Source organism: Trematomus bernacchii, unplaced genomic scaffold, assembly GCF_902827165.1.
Source record: "Trematomus bernacchii unplaced genomic scaffold, fTreBer1.1, whole genome shotgun sequence".
Lineage (NCBI taxonomy): Eukaryota > Metazoa > Chordata > Actinopteri > Perciformes > Nototheniidae > Trematomus > Trematomus bernacchii.
Window position 1 is genome coordinate 1,300,250 of NW_022987608.1, and position 15,566 is coordinate 1,315,815.

General features: G+C 39.5%; 1 protein-coding gene across 2 annotated transcripts in view; it reads left to right on the top strand.

Annotated features, from left to right (window-relative positions):
- Window positions 1-15,332, top strand: part of kcnc2 (potassium voltage-gated channel, Shaw-related subfamily, member 2) — a 62,893-nt gene extending 47,561 nt beyond the window's left edge. The window contains exons 2-4 of one of the 2 annotated variants that reach the window (XM_034131277.1): window positions 7,614-8,547; window positions 9,628-9,795; window positions 14,931-15,332. In XM_034131277.1, coding sequence (XP_033987168.1) covers window positions 7,614-8,547; window positions 9,628-9,795; window positions 14,931-14,992 — 1,164 coding nt within the window. In that variant the 3' untranslated portion in view covers window positions 14,993-15,332. Of the gene's footprint in view, window positions 1-7,613; window positions 8,548-9,627; window positions 9,796-13,825; window positions 13,974-14,930 lie in introns of those variants that run through there. The other variant, XM_034131276.1, reaches the window with a different exon arrangement.
- The last annotated feature ends 234 nt before the right edge of the window (window positions 15,333-15,566 follow it).

The window sequence follows — 15,566 nt, forward strand, 5'->3', positions numbered from 1 at the left end:
TACAGGTATTTGTGTTCAACATGTAAGAAGTAGAAAGTTCAGGTATTTGTGTTCAACATGTAAGAAGTAGAAAGTACAGGTATTTGTGTTCAAAATGTAAGAAGTAGAAAGTACAGGTATTTGGGTTCAAAATGTAAGAAGTAGAAAGTACAGGTATTTGTGTTCAAAATGTAAGAAGTAGAAAGTACAGGTATTTGGGTTCAAAATGTAAGAAGTAGAAAGTACAGGTATTTGTGTTCAAAATGTAAGAAGTAGAAAGTACAGGTATTTGTGTTCAAAATGTAAGAAGTAGAAAGTACAGGTATTTCGGTTCAACATGTAAGAAGTAGAAAGTACAGGTATTTGTGTTCAAAATGTAAGAAGTAGAAAGTACAGGTATTTGTGTTCAAAATGTAAGAAGTAGAAAGTACAGGTATTTGTGTTCAACATGTAAGAAGTAGAAAGTACAGGTATTTGTGTTCAAAATGTAAGAAGTAAAAGTAAAAAGTCGTCAGAAAAATAAGTAGTGGAGTAAAGTACTGATACCAGAAAAATGTACTTAAGTACAGTAACGATGTGTACTCCACTACTTCCCACCTCTGTCGACCACCAGGTTTCTTTACTTTGCATTAGTCCATGCTGATGTATCACTTACTGTTAACAACCCATGCCTGTTATCAGGGGGGTCTTGTGTTTAGAGATGTTTGATCTGGCTTTTCCCTCATGTCTGGTGGAACAAAGCAAGCACTGGGAGTGTCAGAAGCATCTTGTGTAAAATGATGTGATTAAGAGGAAGGCCTCGCTGCTTCAGGATGTTCCAGCGATCACATGGTATCAGCGCTGTGATACGGCTGATGGCTGAATCATAATAAATGTCTCAGTTTGTGTCAAAATATACACGGAGCCGTTAAAGAAGGTTGTCATTTATCTTTCTGCCCAGGTGTCAGGCAGCAGAGAGGATTATAAGGTGTGTGAGGAAACATGTTATGATTGATTTGTTCCTGGAGGAGACGTTGTGTTCTTCCTGTGAGTGTTGAGTGATAAGCTCAACGTGATGCAGCACTCATAAAGGACATCAGACACAATGACAGAACAGAAACAGAAAGGTCTTTACAGAAGCTAGTTTTGGGAGATGTTTGTTTCTGTCTCATTTGATTAAATTACTCTAGATCCACATGCCTGGTAAAGATGTAGGATTGGTTATTATTAGGGTTAATGTGGAAGTTAATGTGTGTGTGTGTGTGTGTGTGTGCGTGCCCACCCTTCAACCAGCCATTTATAAAGATCCCAGCGTCACTTAGCATGCAGAGTGTGTGATCTGGAAATCAGCATGTCGAGAAGCGTGTTGCAATCACATGGAGCAGCGCCTTTGCATTTTAATGCCTATCATAAATAACCCTGTGAGGGTGTGTGTGTGTGTGTGTGTGTGTGTGTGTGTGTGCGTGCGTGCGTGCGTGCGTGTGTGTGTGTAAACAGGGTGTCAGTGTGTGCACTTGCATTGTAATGTAATGTGTATGCATGTGCATTTGGCTCCTGGCTGGTTTAATGTGACATGATTCAGCTTTTACAGAGGTCGTGTATATATTCATTCTGCAGACGTGAACGTGATAAAATGACCGCCCAACATGAGTTGTTGTTAGTTGGTGCAGCGAAAGGAAACATCTCCTGCTGCTAGTTTCAGCTTATTTCATGATAAGAGGCACACAGAGAGGGAGGAAGCCAGAAATGAGCAGCACGGGGAGAGTTTGCATGTTTCAAAGCTGAGAAATACGTGTTGCAATTCTAGGGAAATTCTGTTTTTTTACAGTGTTTCTAATCAACACGTGGTCTGAACTTGGTCTTATTCCACATGCAAGTCATTTGAGTCACATGTAGAACCAAATAATTGATTGACATGTGGCCCAAATAATTGATATTATCACTGAAATGGCACCACTCATACTGGAGTTTCTCCATCTGACATTGAGATTTAAAAGAACAAGTATTTGAGTCAGGGAATTAAAATATAGACTATATGATATAAGGAAAAATAATAGAATTTTTTGTCCGATTGCAAGTGCAAATAGCAGAAATGGAGTCTTGTTTACTTCCACTACTAGACTAAATAAGGCAATGGAAAAAGAAAAACACTCTGAACATGAAATCTTGGTCCTTGTGATTCTCTAACTTTCAGTCGATCACCAAAGTATTTAAAGCGCAAGGAGATATAAAAAGATTTAGGGGGACATTGGAAAAACAGAAAATGATAGGGTCAGTGTGCAAAGTGAGACGAAGCTTTCTGTCAAAAGCGGCTGTTCTGTTTAAAGTAATGTTTTCTGAGCATTATCATATCCTGTTTATTGAACTGAATGTAGAAAGTGGATGATACCGAGTAACCTCAGTCAGACAGAGGCACTTAATAAAGAAAGATAAAGAGATATAGTGTATACGATATATAAAAAGAGCCCATGCTCCCAGCAGGAGAGTAAATGTTTGCACACAGTTCAGTTGCAGGGCGACCCAAATAACAGCAACGATATTTTCAGAGTGTGTGAGTCATGCAATCCCAAAACAAAGCAGGGTGTGAAACGACTTCTTCAGGCGTCAGTAGGAGGAGCGCAGGATGTGAAGAAAGCAGCAAATCTGCTCCGTCTCGCAGGAAAGCTGGATGTGAGCTCTGCGTCTGACAGGTGGTGTGCAGAGGAACACCAAAACAAGAACGAAATCTCTATGTAACTCATTAAATAAAGATGGCTGCCGCGTCTTTGGTTCCTCTCCAACTTTGAATTTTTTTCGTATTATTTCAGTGTTTGTTTACTTTTTGTCGTGTAGCTATGAACAAAGGACAATAAAAGCCTTGAATCCTTGAATTATTTACAGACTGAGCTGCAGGGCTGTCATTTTGCCAAATAAAGTTACTTCAATTCTATTTCAACAACCCTTAGATGCATAAGTGGGTCTTTTTGGACCCGGTGAGGTGGTTTTCTTGAAGTATCTTTGTAATGACATTTTTTTATCATTTCATATTCCAGCTATTCCTCAAAAAACATGTTTTGGATATCATGCCATTTGAATTTTCAATTTAAATGTTATACATTTTAAGAAATTGTAGTTTTTGTATTAGTACCCCAAGCTTCCATAAGTGGGTCTTTTTGGACCCGGTGAGGTGGTTTTCTTGAAGTATCTTTGTAATTAATAAAATGTATCATTTCATATTCCAGCTATTCCTCAAAAAACATGTTTTGGATATCATGCCATTCACATTTTTAATTTACATTTTAAGAAATTGTAGTTTTTGTATTAGTACCCCAAGCTTCCATAAGTGGGTCAAAACTGACCCGCATGCATTTTCTATGGAAACCTATGGGAAAAAAGACATTTCTAAAATTATAAATAGTGAAAAATTAAATATAAAATATTTCTAGTGTGAACCAAAATATAATACTAAATATTATACAAGAGATTTTTCTTAACCAAAAATTGCATAAAAACACATATTATTCTAATACAGGTCCTTTTAGACCCACTTATGGAAGAGTGTAGGGTCCAGTCACTCGTGCATCTAAGGGTTAAGAAAAAGTTGTTTTGAAGCACAATTTCTATTTAAATCAGGCGATGCTTTACGTGGTACGGATACATTCTGCTGTATTATCAGTTGTTATAACTCACATGTTTTTCTTAACGAGACTTGACACATTTTAAGATGGCTTTTTTGGTTAAGCTACAGAAAGACAGGAAAGGGGGAAAGATGGGCGAAGACATGCAGCCAATGGACCACCATGCCTGACACAATTCTGTAAAATAATGAATTCCTTAGAAGTAAACCATGAATAAAGAAGACATCCATTTATTGTAGTGATTCATGTTTTTATTGTTATTGCTGCAACTTGAATCCAGGACAACAGCCTGAAATGTAATACAATGCAACTATGGAAAAGTGACATGACTTATGCCTAGGCTCCACGGGAACGAAAACGGGTTGTATCCGCATATTTCTCTTGCGTATAGCCCTTTTTGCCACACGACGCCGTAACGGAACGGTAGAAACGGACCCTGCAAACGACAACGGGTCCAAAGGTGGATAGATCTGGGAACGGAGCGCTCTGGGGGGTCCAACGGGGCCGTGTGGTAGCCTATACGGTCATCCGTTTCTGATAATGATGACGCAATAGCCCCGCCTCTGCTGCTCACCCCGCAAAAGTACACTGCACACTGAATTCAGATTATTTATCTTTATCTCGATATGGACATAAACGCGAGTGAAGTCTAATCTGACAGGACGGAGACACGCAGCTCCTCCGGCTGTGAAGCAGCGGGAGCAAAACACACACTTCAAGTCAGATCATCACCCTTAGCTATTTTAATTACCTCTCAAACTACCTAAACTAGTTATAAATATGTTTATTTTTACTGTCGGGTCATCATTACAGGATCAGCTGCTGCATGAGACAGACACTGATGCTGTCAGAAGAGAGGAAAAAGAGACAGGCTCTGTGTATTTTATTATTATATATCATTATATCGTCGTTATTCATTTGTTTTAAAGCTCAATAAATAACAAAGAAGACCTTTGACCGGCACTTTTATCATTTTGTCCGGAAGATTTAAACTTTAACACACGTTGACCGGCGAAAAACTCTGCCCGGATCCCTCGGCCCCCACCAAGGAGAATAAACAGAAGTGCAGCCATGACAACCATTCTTCTTCGCTGCTTTTGTGGAGGAAGTTGCTGCTTTTGTGGAGGAAGTTACAGCGCCACGTACAGGCTCGGCATATGTACTGCAGCTTTTACAGCGGTTGGATGTAAACGGAGCCGTCTCGTGTAGCAAGACATAATCCGGTGTATATTGCGTGTGGACGGAAGCTTTTTGGCGTTTGCGTTACTCCGATGCGTTTTGCCGTATGCGTTCCCGTGGAGCCTGGGCCTCAATGTGCTATAGGAGAACAAAAAAACGATTTGCACAAAGACAAACCCATTTCTCGATCCCATACTGACTGGTTAGTTAATCCACTTTCCTTCCCAACTGCCCAACATAGCATCAGTATTAAATTAAATCTGTCTGCGTGTGCACTCCTACATTCCCTCCAGGAGCAAAGAGGAAGTGTGTGTTTGTTTGTTGCTCTTGCTAATAGATTGCTTCTCTCTCTGGAGTCATTTCCAATTGATGCAAGTTCATTTAACTTGTCTCTGGGTTCAATGTCTTTCTCTGGAGTAAATTAATGTATTTATCTCGGGGCATGGATTCCCAGTCACCGTGTGGAGGACATTCTTAAGAGAAACTGATAAATGATCCATGGACAAAGTTTGTCTTTTGTTATATTTAATACATTAATAAAGAAAGTCAATATACAATTGAAATCGATCTCAAATGCAGGAACAGAGCTACTTCATCCTCAGAGGATAAAATGGCTTTGCACACAGAACACAGCTTACAGTCACACTATATAGTAAAGAGAAAATAGTCAACTGGTCCCACCCTTAAATTATTTTAGGCATTATCTAAACATCCCCACCATTAAACCATAAGTCCTTAACCATTTGCAAATCCACCTTTTGCCATTCCTGAAATGTTAATCCTTAACATATGTCTCTTTTAAACACATTAAAAATACTAAATAAACGACTGAAAGGCAATCAGAGTTATGAGACATAATCTATATATATTATTTAAATAATTATATGAAAATTTGACACGACAGCCGTACATACAGTAGAGCGTCATTCAACATGTCTGTGATGGATTGATAGTAACTGTTGGGAGAATACTGAATGTACTCTTCCAACATCAGAGTCCACATGATAACAAAGGTATCCCAACTGTAGCTGTGAACATGACAGGATGTCTGATTACCTAGAAGAGCATCAGGACTGTTTGAGGCATATGATAGCTATGTGATTAACATGATGATTCAGCCTCTATGGAGATAGACATATGACAAGCATGCTCATTTCTGACGTGGAGCTAATCTGAACTAAACATTGAATACTGCTTTCTATTCCTCCATCTTGTGACTGTGTAACTCCCTCTCTTGGATATCAGCATGTGAAGGACACTGTTCAGGAACTAGTTGATGCTCTGTATGTGATGACTACTTCCATTCTTGAGAGGATCAGAAATACATGGATCCTGAGATTGAAGCTCAAGCCGGGGACGAGTGATTATTAACATTTTTAAGTATTCGGAAAAAGTCCGAATTTTGAGATTTTGAGAAAAAGCCAGCATTTTGAGAGAAAGCCATAATTTTGAGTGAAAGTCAGCATTTTGGGAATTTGAGAAAAAGTCAGAATTTTGAGAAAGTCAGAATTTTGAGTGAAAGTCAGCATTTTGGGAATTTGAGAAAAAGTCAGAATTTTGAGAAAGTCAGAATTTTGAGAAAGTCAGAATTTCAAGAAAGTCAGAATTTTGAGAAAGTCAGAATTTTGAGAGAAAGTCAGAATTTTGAGAGAAAGTCAGAATTTTGAGTGAAAGTCAGCATTTTGGGAATTTGAGAAAAAGTCAGAATTTTGAGAAAGTCAGAATTTTGAGAAAGTCAGAATTTCGAGAAAGTCAGAATTTTGAGAGAAAGTCAGAATTTTGAGAGAAAGTCAGAATTTTGAGTGAAAGTCAGCATTTTGGGAATTTGAGAAAAAGTCAGAATTTTGAGAAAGTCAGAATTTTGAGAAACTCAGAATTTTGAGAGAAAGTCAGAATTTTGAGAGAAAGTCAGAATTTTGAGTGAAAGTCAGCATTTTGGGAATTTGAGAAAAAGTCAGAATTTTGAAAAAGTCAGAATTTTGAGAAAGTCAGAATTTTGAGAAAGTCAGAATTTTGAGTGAAAGTCAGCATTTTGGGAATTTGAGAAAAAGTCAGAATTTTGAGAAAGTCAGAATTTTGAGAAAGTCAGAATTTTGAGAGAAAGCCAGAATTTTGAGTGAAAGTCAGCATTTTGGGAATTTGAGAAAAAGTCAGAATTTTGAGAAAAAGTCATTTTTAGAGAAAGTCAGGATTTTGAGAAAAAGTCAGAATTTTGAGAGAAAGTCAGAATTTTTAGAGAAAGTCAGGATTTTGAGAGAAAGTCAGAATTTTGAGTGAAAGTCAGAATTTTGGGAATTTGAGAAAAAGTCAGAATTTTGAGAGAAAGTCAGAATTTTGAGTGAAAGTCAGCATTTTGAGAAAGTCAGAATTTTGAGTGAAAGTCAGAATTTTGAGAAAGTCAGAATTTTGAGAGAAAGTCAGAATTTTGAGTGAAAGTCAGCATTTTGGGAATTTGAGAAAAAGTCAGAATTTTGAGAAAAAGTCAGAATTTTTAGAGAAAGTCAGGATTTTGAGAAAGTCAGAATTTTGAGTGAAAGTCAGAATTTTGAGAAAGTCAGAATTTTGAGAGAAAGTCAGAATTTTGAGTGAAAGTCAGCATTTTGGGAATTTAAGAAAAAAAACAACATTTCGAGAAAAAACTTGGTATTCCTCCATCTTGTGACTGTGTAACTCCCTCTCTTGGATATCAGCATGTGAAGGACACTGTTCAGGAACTAGTTGATGCTCTGTATGTGATGACTCCTTCCATTCTGGAGAGGATCAGAAATACATGGATCCTGAGATTGAAGCTGGTGACGAGTACGATTTTTCTAACAGTAACACAATGTTTTTCTCTGCTCTTCTCCTCCCCTCTTGTAGTTTATAGCCTTTGCCTCGTTGTTCTTCATCCTGGTCTCCATCACCACCTTCTGCTTGGAGACTCACGAAGCGTTTAACACCATCATCAACAAGACAGATCCAACGAGGAACAGCAGCGCTCCGGACTCAGGCCCGCAGTACGAGATAGAAACTGACCCAGCTCTCACCTATGTGGAGGGCGTTTGCGTCTTCTGGTTCACCATTGAGTTCCTCGTCCGCGTCACGTTCTGTCCGGTGAAGCTGGAGTTTATTAAAAGCGTCCTCAACATCATCGACTTTGTGGCCATCCTGCCTTTCTACTTAGAGGTTGGGTTGAGCGGCCTTTCTTCCAAAGCTGCCAAAGATGTGTTAGGTTTCCTCAGAGTGGTTCGCTTCGTTCGAATCCTTCGTATCTTCAAGCTAACGCGTCACTTCGTGGGTTTAAGAGTGCTCGGACACACTTTACGAGCGAGCACCAACGAATTCCTGCTGCTCATCATTTTCCTGGCGTTGGGAGTACTTATTTTCGCCACCATGATCTACTACGCCGAGCGAATTGGCGCAGATCCCAACGACCCAACGGGTAGCAACCACACAAAGTTCAAAAACATCCCAATTGGCTTTTGGTGGGCCGTGGTGACCATGACAACACTGGGTTATGGAGACATGTATCCAGAGACCTGGTCAGGCATGGTTGTTGGTGCGTTGTGTGCCTTGGCGGGCGTTCTGACGATAGCCATGCCCGTTCCTGTTATCGTGAATAACTTTGGGATGTACTACTCGCTGGCCATGGCCAAGCAGAAGCTTCCCAAGAAGAGGAAGAAGCACATTCCTCAGGCGGTGCAGGGGGGGTCGCCCATTTACTGCAAAGCTGAGCTCAACACCACCTGCAACAGCACTCAAAGTGACCTGTGCAACACCAAAGGAGGAAGGGGACTCGAACGCAACCGCTCAGGTAAGACTGAGACGTTTAGGTTATTACAAATAAGTGTTGTTTTATATCTCAGGTGAAATTTGTAGAGGAAATTCTTAAGAGAAACTGATAAATGATTAATGGACAAAGTTTGTCTTTTGTTATATTTAATAAAGTATTAAAGAAAGTCAATATACAAGTGGAATTGATCTCAAATGCAGGAACAGAGCAACTCCATCCTCAGAGGAATATTTTTTTTAATGTGTTTCTAATCAACAAGTGGTCAGAACTTGGTCTTATTCCACATGCAAGTCATTTGCATGTAGACCCAAATAATTGATTGGCATGTGGCCCAAATAATTGATATTATCACTGAAATGGCACCATTCATACTGGAGTAACTCCACCTGACATTGAGTTTCAGAGGTGGGAAGTAGTGGAGTACAAATACTTCGTTACTGTACTTAAATACATTTTTCTGGTATCACTACTTTACTCCACTAATTATTTTCCTGATGACTTTTGACTTCTTACATGTTGAACACAAATACCTGTACTTTCTACTTCTTACATGTTGAACACAAATACCTGTACTTTCTACTTCTTACATTTTGAACACAAATACCTGTACTTTCTACTTCTTACATTTCCCAAACAGGCTGGTTCCTTTAGTTTGAATGTGTGTTTGGTGGCGTGATCATTATTATTTAGAGTCATTGCGTGCCTATTGATTTGAACACGATCCGTGTATCCATCATTTCCTGGTCTTCTCTAAAGAAGAGGGACCAATGAAAACGTTGTCATGTTGCCGTTGTTCAGCATGGAAACATTCATTAGCTAACAATGACATTATTGTTCTATTAATATAAAGGGAGGTCAGGTACTCTTTAGAACAGCTGCTAGTTATGGGTACTTTTTACTGAAGTACATTTCAAAGCCCTCTTTACTTTCACTTGAGTAAAGAAGTTTAGTCAGTACTTCTACTTTCACCAGAGTATTTTTAAACACGAGTATCTGTACTTCTACTTGAGTAAAGGATGTGTGTACTTTTGCCATCTCTGTTGGGTTTTAAAAGAACAAGTATTTGAGTCAGGGAATTAAAATATAGATTGTATGTGTCAGTTCTGTCAGCAGACTGCAGTGGGGGGGGCAGTGACCTCACTCTGTCCCCGGAGGAGAGGGTCCCGATGAGGAGGTCCAGCACCCGAGAGCAGGACCTCAGCGGGGGGGGAACCTGCTTCCTGCTCGCTGCCAGTGACTACGCTGCAGACGGAGGGATGAGGAAGACAGGTAACTGCATGGAGGAATCAAAGGTCTTTTAATGTGATTGCATTGAACTGTACAGTAGGTAAATATTTTAATAGAGATAAGCACATGTTATTAAAACCATGGTTGATCAACATGTAAAAGCTAGGTGAACATATAAAGGTGTTGAGATTGAAGGTACTGTTTTGCATTTAGCAAAAGTTAATTGCAAAACAGGGTATATTGCACATAGACGCACAGATGGAAAGGTCAGACTAAGAAAGGGAAGCCCTGTTGTTGAGTCATGCAACTTTCAAAAGCAGAAAAGGTCATGAAGTATAAACTGAGACACTCATGCAGTGGACACTGTGTGGTCACTAAAAGGCAATGTTTGGTAACCGCCTCTATAATATGTCACCACACTAAAATGATATTAAGAAGACTAAAGCATGTAAGATGAATTCCTCCATTTTATCTCGAGCTTCTCGAGGCATTATTGTTGTGTTAATCTGCGCTGTGTAATGTGGAAGCGTTGGATCTAATAGCCTTTTAGCAGAAGTTAACGTCCGGCTGTCCGAGCTTTATTCTAAATTCTCAGAGTGCTACTGTTCTCTCGGGACCAAAATTAAATCCATGCTTTCCTCCAATTAGAGCGCCGTCCTTTAAAGGGAAGATTTTACTCCCATTTTGTAAGAATACCAATGATCTAGTGCAGCGGTTTTCAAAGTGAGAACCAGAAAGCTTCAGGGGAGGCGCAGCGTACATACGAGGAATTTCCCTTGGTGTATGTGGTGCATACATAAAAACAGTCAAAGATGATAAATTGTAAGAAAAACAACCAAAAATATAACAACTATTATAACACTAACATGTAGAGCAATATTTACACGAACTGTAGATATACCAAAAAACAACGTACAGTATAATATGACAAAAATACTCATACAAATATAATAAAATATGTTGTTACGAGAAGTGGAATGACAGGTAACTGCATGCAGGAATCAAAGGTTTTGTCAGGACCTCGACAGAAACTGATGAACCCAAATGCACGACCCAGAGACAAAGTCCTGAATGTAATAACATTTATTTATTACATTCCAATGGTCAGGAAATCCCTCTTAACAGAGTAGGTGCTGGAATAAACAAAAAGCGCTCACAAGGAGGAATAACAAAAGGAGAACTTAAGAAAAAACTTAAGCCTACAAAAATCAACAAAACCTGACATGAGAGAAAGCAGTCCTTTCTGAGCCGAGGCTCGGCACGACCATTCGGGGAAACAAACCAGACAAACTGACACAGGACAGGGGAGAGACAGGACTATTTAAACATGAGGTGAGTGGGGACAGGTGGAAACAATCAGGGGCGGGGCAGACACTGATGATGGCGGGAAAAACACACACGTGGAGGAAGAAACTAGGGCCTGAAATGAAAGACAAGAGGTAAATACAAAATAAAACAGGAAATGACAGACAAAATACAAAAACATAACTAACACATTTGACGAGACACAACAGGTTTTTAAACATGATTGCATTTAATTGGAGCTAAATGTTATAATAGATGAGATGTGGATTTTCATTTTTCATTTTACATTATGTGCGTAATATTATTTAAATACATCTAATCAGAACAGTCAGAGCAGTTCATGTTTCAGATTTGTGTATCATAAAAATACACAATCACAAATTCTGTATTAGCGAAAGTGACAAAACAACAACGTATTAAATACAGAGAGAGGCACGAGGAGAGCTGGAGCTTTGATGGCAAACACTGACGGTTTATTTGGAGTTACGGCCGGAGAATTCACAAGACAGGTGGTGTGTCACGAGTTGACACAGCGGTTGCCAAACCAATTCTGAAGAACTCTTTCTGCAGCTCGAGGTTTTAACTAGTTCGGAGTGTAATAATCAACATTCTTTATCAGCGAGACTAAATAATTATGGACCCTGAATCTAACTAGAGCTCTCGTCCATAGGAAAGAATGTGCGCCAGGGAACCTACGTCCCTGAACAGTAAACTACCTCATGGCGGCTTGTGCTCCGTCATAGACTGGCATCAACAATGCGCCCAAGCTGCCCCTCCTTAAGAGAGATAGCAGCAATACCCAAGGCCGTAGAACTATGCCACGAGAAAGAGACAGTGAGAGGAGAAAATGATGAACTGGGTCAAAGGTTGAATACCTAAGCAAATTATTCCCTAACAGTTACGAGAAGTGGAAAGCTGTTCAGATGTTACTTGTTGATTGTTTATCAGATTGTAATTGAGATTATAGCAGATAAACCACATCATGGAGGTTTTTCTCACAGGAAGGCCTCTCTCCAATAGTGTCTTTGGGTGTAGGCGTCCGCAGCTGTGCCTCCATGATGAATAAAACATGGGGTCCTTTTTAGTCCCTTTATCTACCTGTTGGCACACACACAGCTGCCCTTTGTTCTGAAACAGACGAATGGTGCGGTGTGCAAAATGCTAATGAGGTTTCCATGTTCCTCACGAGTGTTTCAATTTAATTAATGATCTGGCTGCTTGTTTATTTCAATAAGGGGGCTTCACATTCTGTAATTTTAGCAGGTGGAAAGTGTGAATCCATCATTAAAGTGTTAAAAAACAAAGGTATTATCTTCAGTATGTTATAAGTGCATTTTGGTAGTCTTAATATACATTATTGTTATATACATTTGAACTAGATGCCTCAATGGGATGTATAAGTAAAGTAAGATTTACTAACTTCTTGTGAAAGAATATACTAACGATAATGCCATGAGATGAATAACTGCTAATGAATTATTCTTATGTTTAATACAACTAGTTTAAGAATAACATTATCTCCTATTTGACGAGTTTCCACACTTAATTCTGGACAGGGTTTTAATCACACAGGTATTTCTTAAAAGCAGAGTTCATTCCAGGGTCACACGTGAAAAATGAGGGTTCATTTAAAAATGTAAACCATTTGAATCACTGGTTACTTGTCAAAAAAAATTGAACCTAATTTGAGTATCACAATATAGAGGTAATTATAATAACCTGATTACCTTTCGTTACCTTTGGATTACCTCAATATCAAAAGCAATGCAAATACATAAAAGAGAAAAGAAAGATGTGTTTTAAGTACAAGGTTATTTGAAGGCTATTAAATATACGTTTAAATAAAGGTTAAAATTAATATCATTGCTGTTAGGGAATAATTTGCTTAGGTATTCAACCTTCGACCCAGTTCATCATTTTCTCTCTTTACTGTCTCTTTTCCCACGGCATAGGTCTACAGCCTTGGGTATTGCTGCTATCTCTCTTAAGGAGGGGCAGCTTGGGCGCATTGTTGTTGCCAGTCTATGACAGAGCACAAGCCGCCATGAGGTAGTTTACTGTTCAGGGACGAAGGTTCCCTGGCGCACATTCTTTCCTATGGACGAGAGCTCTAGTTAGATTCAGGGTCCATAATTGTTTAGTCTCGCTGATAAAGAATGTTGATTATTAAACTCCGAACTAGTTAAAACCTCGAGCTGCAGAAAGAGTTCTTCAGAATTGTTTTGGCAACCGCTGTGTCAACTCGTGACACACCACATGTCTTGTAAATTCTCCGGCCGTAACTCCAAATAAACCGTCAGTGTTTGCCATCAAAGCTCCAGCTCTCCTCGTGTCTCTCTGAGACCTGTTTTCCAATTGCTTCAGAAGTTTCCCCCACAGTTGCTTTCAACTAACCTAATAAAGGTACAAAATACATCTAATTAAAGTCAACATTTCCGTTTTTTCACTGCTTACAGTATAAGGGAAAACAGTAACGTTTAGAGTTTCCTGATTACATATACACATCTTCAATAAGCCTCACAGTTTCAGTCAGGATTGTGCATGCTCTCAGTGACTGTTGCTCTGTCTCACGATACAATACAATACAATACAATACATTTATTGGCATGACCACATTTTAAACATGCTCTGTCTCATTCTGTCTCCTGTCTTGTCTCGGTTTCGCTCGGCTTCTTTGGACTTGGATCGTTGCCTTGCTGCCTGCTCGCCTGCCTGCCTGTGTGTGTATTTGTCCTCCACCTCCTCTCTGTCGCTCCTCCATCTGAAGGCTATGAGAAATCCCGGAGTTTAAACAACATTTCGAGCCTGTCATCGAACACCCTGAGGTTTTCTCCCGTGACCTCGCCGTACGGATCGCCCTGCCCTCTGCGACGCTCTCGCTCCCCCATCCCCTCCATCCTCTGAGACCTCCTCCAACACACACACACACACACACACACACACACACACACACACACACACACACACACACACACACACACACACACACACACATGCAATTTACATTACAGTCTATCAATCAATCAATCAATCAATCAACGTTTATTTATAGCCCAATATCACACATTTTGACATTTGACAGTGGACTTTACAGTTCGAATGGTACAAAGGACAGAGGGGGAAATACATCACGCATGGTAATTACAAACCTAACATACATGTGGTAAAACCCAAATTAGGAAGTTATGAAGACAAGTATAATTAAATTAGACTTATGATACATTTCCACAATGAAGAATTATAGTGCATAAGTACTTACATGTGTAACTAAGACTATTAGAGCAACTTCTCACTTTTCCCTGCAGATAGATGAGCTTTTCCTGGAGTTCCTTTAGCTCGATAATGTTTGACACTTGCAATAAAACCCCTTGGCTTCAGAAGTAGCAGCCATAGATAAAAGGACACATGAAATATCAGGGATGTTGCTGTATTTAGGTGAAAAAGACGTGCTTCCAATAAAAAAGAAAGAGAGAGAGATATCATTTTAACCTCACATGACTTTATTTTCCGTGCTGGAGACAGAAGAGGACGTTTGTCTCGACTCACAATCTGTCTCTCACCTGCTCGTGTTATTGCATGGATCATCCTGTCACCATCCAACAACACGGCATGGGGAGCAGGAAGGGACACCGTGAGATTGCAAAACATATATATAGGAAGAGTTTTTTAATTTAACGTTATTATGTTGGGCTTTCGGACAAGACTCGTGTCTCATTTTGCCATTTCCTTCATCTACAGTCCACCCAGGAGACTGCGAACACACAGAATACCAGCTGTGTGTGTGTTTCCATTTCCAATTCTCTCCATGTTTCTGTTTCCTCTGACTGGGTGCCACCAAAGCTGTGTGTGTGTCTCTGGTTGTTCACTCACAGATATCTGCAAAGAGGTTGTCTTTACTGGTTTCACACAAGCAGAGAGCAGCGTTCTGTCTTAACATCCTGGAGGAAATTACACCGCCATTTTGGACAGGTAACAGGTGTGAGGGTTGCTGTGCAGAACACTTTTTTGGTCATGATTTGGTGTTAATGTGTGTTTAAACGGGGGTTATTCAATAATCCCTCAGAAGATATGTACCTGTTGTGTGGTTTCTCTTGAAGGTGCTGCTTGTAGCATTTGAATCAGTGGATGATTAACACATCATATTTTGTATAATTTTATTTTTTTAACAGGATGAGTGAGGGTAGAATTACATTACATTCAAGATTGCATGACACCAAGAAATTAATTGACAACAAAATGTGACTTAAATGTGATAGTAGCAACTAATACTTCATCCCCACTCATTTTTTCAAAACAAACAAACACTGACCAAACTGACACACACACACACACACACACACACATACCATGTATACATCACTTCAGGGGACATTAGATTGACTTACATGCATTTCCTGGAGACTTATCCCAACCTTAACCATAACCAACACATGCCTAACCCTAACCCTAACCCTAACCAAGTCTTCACCCTAAAATTAATGATTCCCCTCATGGGGACCTCCCTTTTG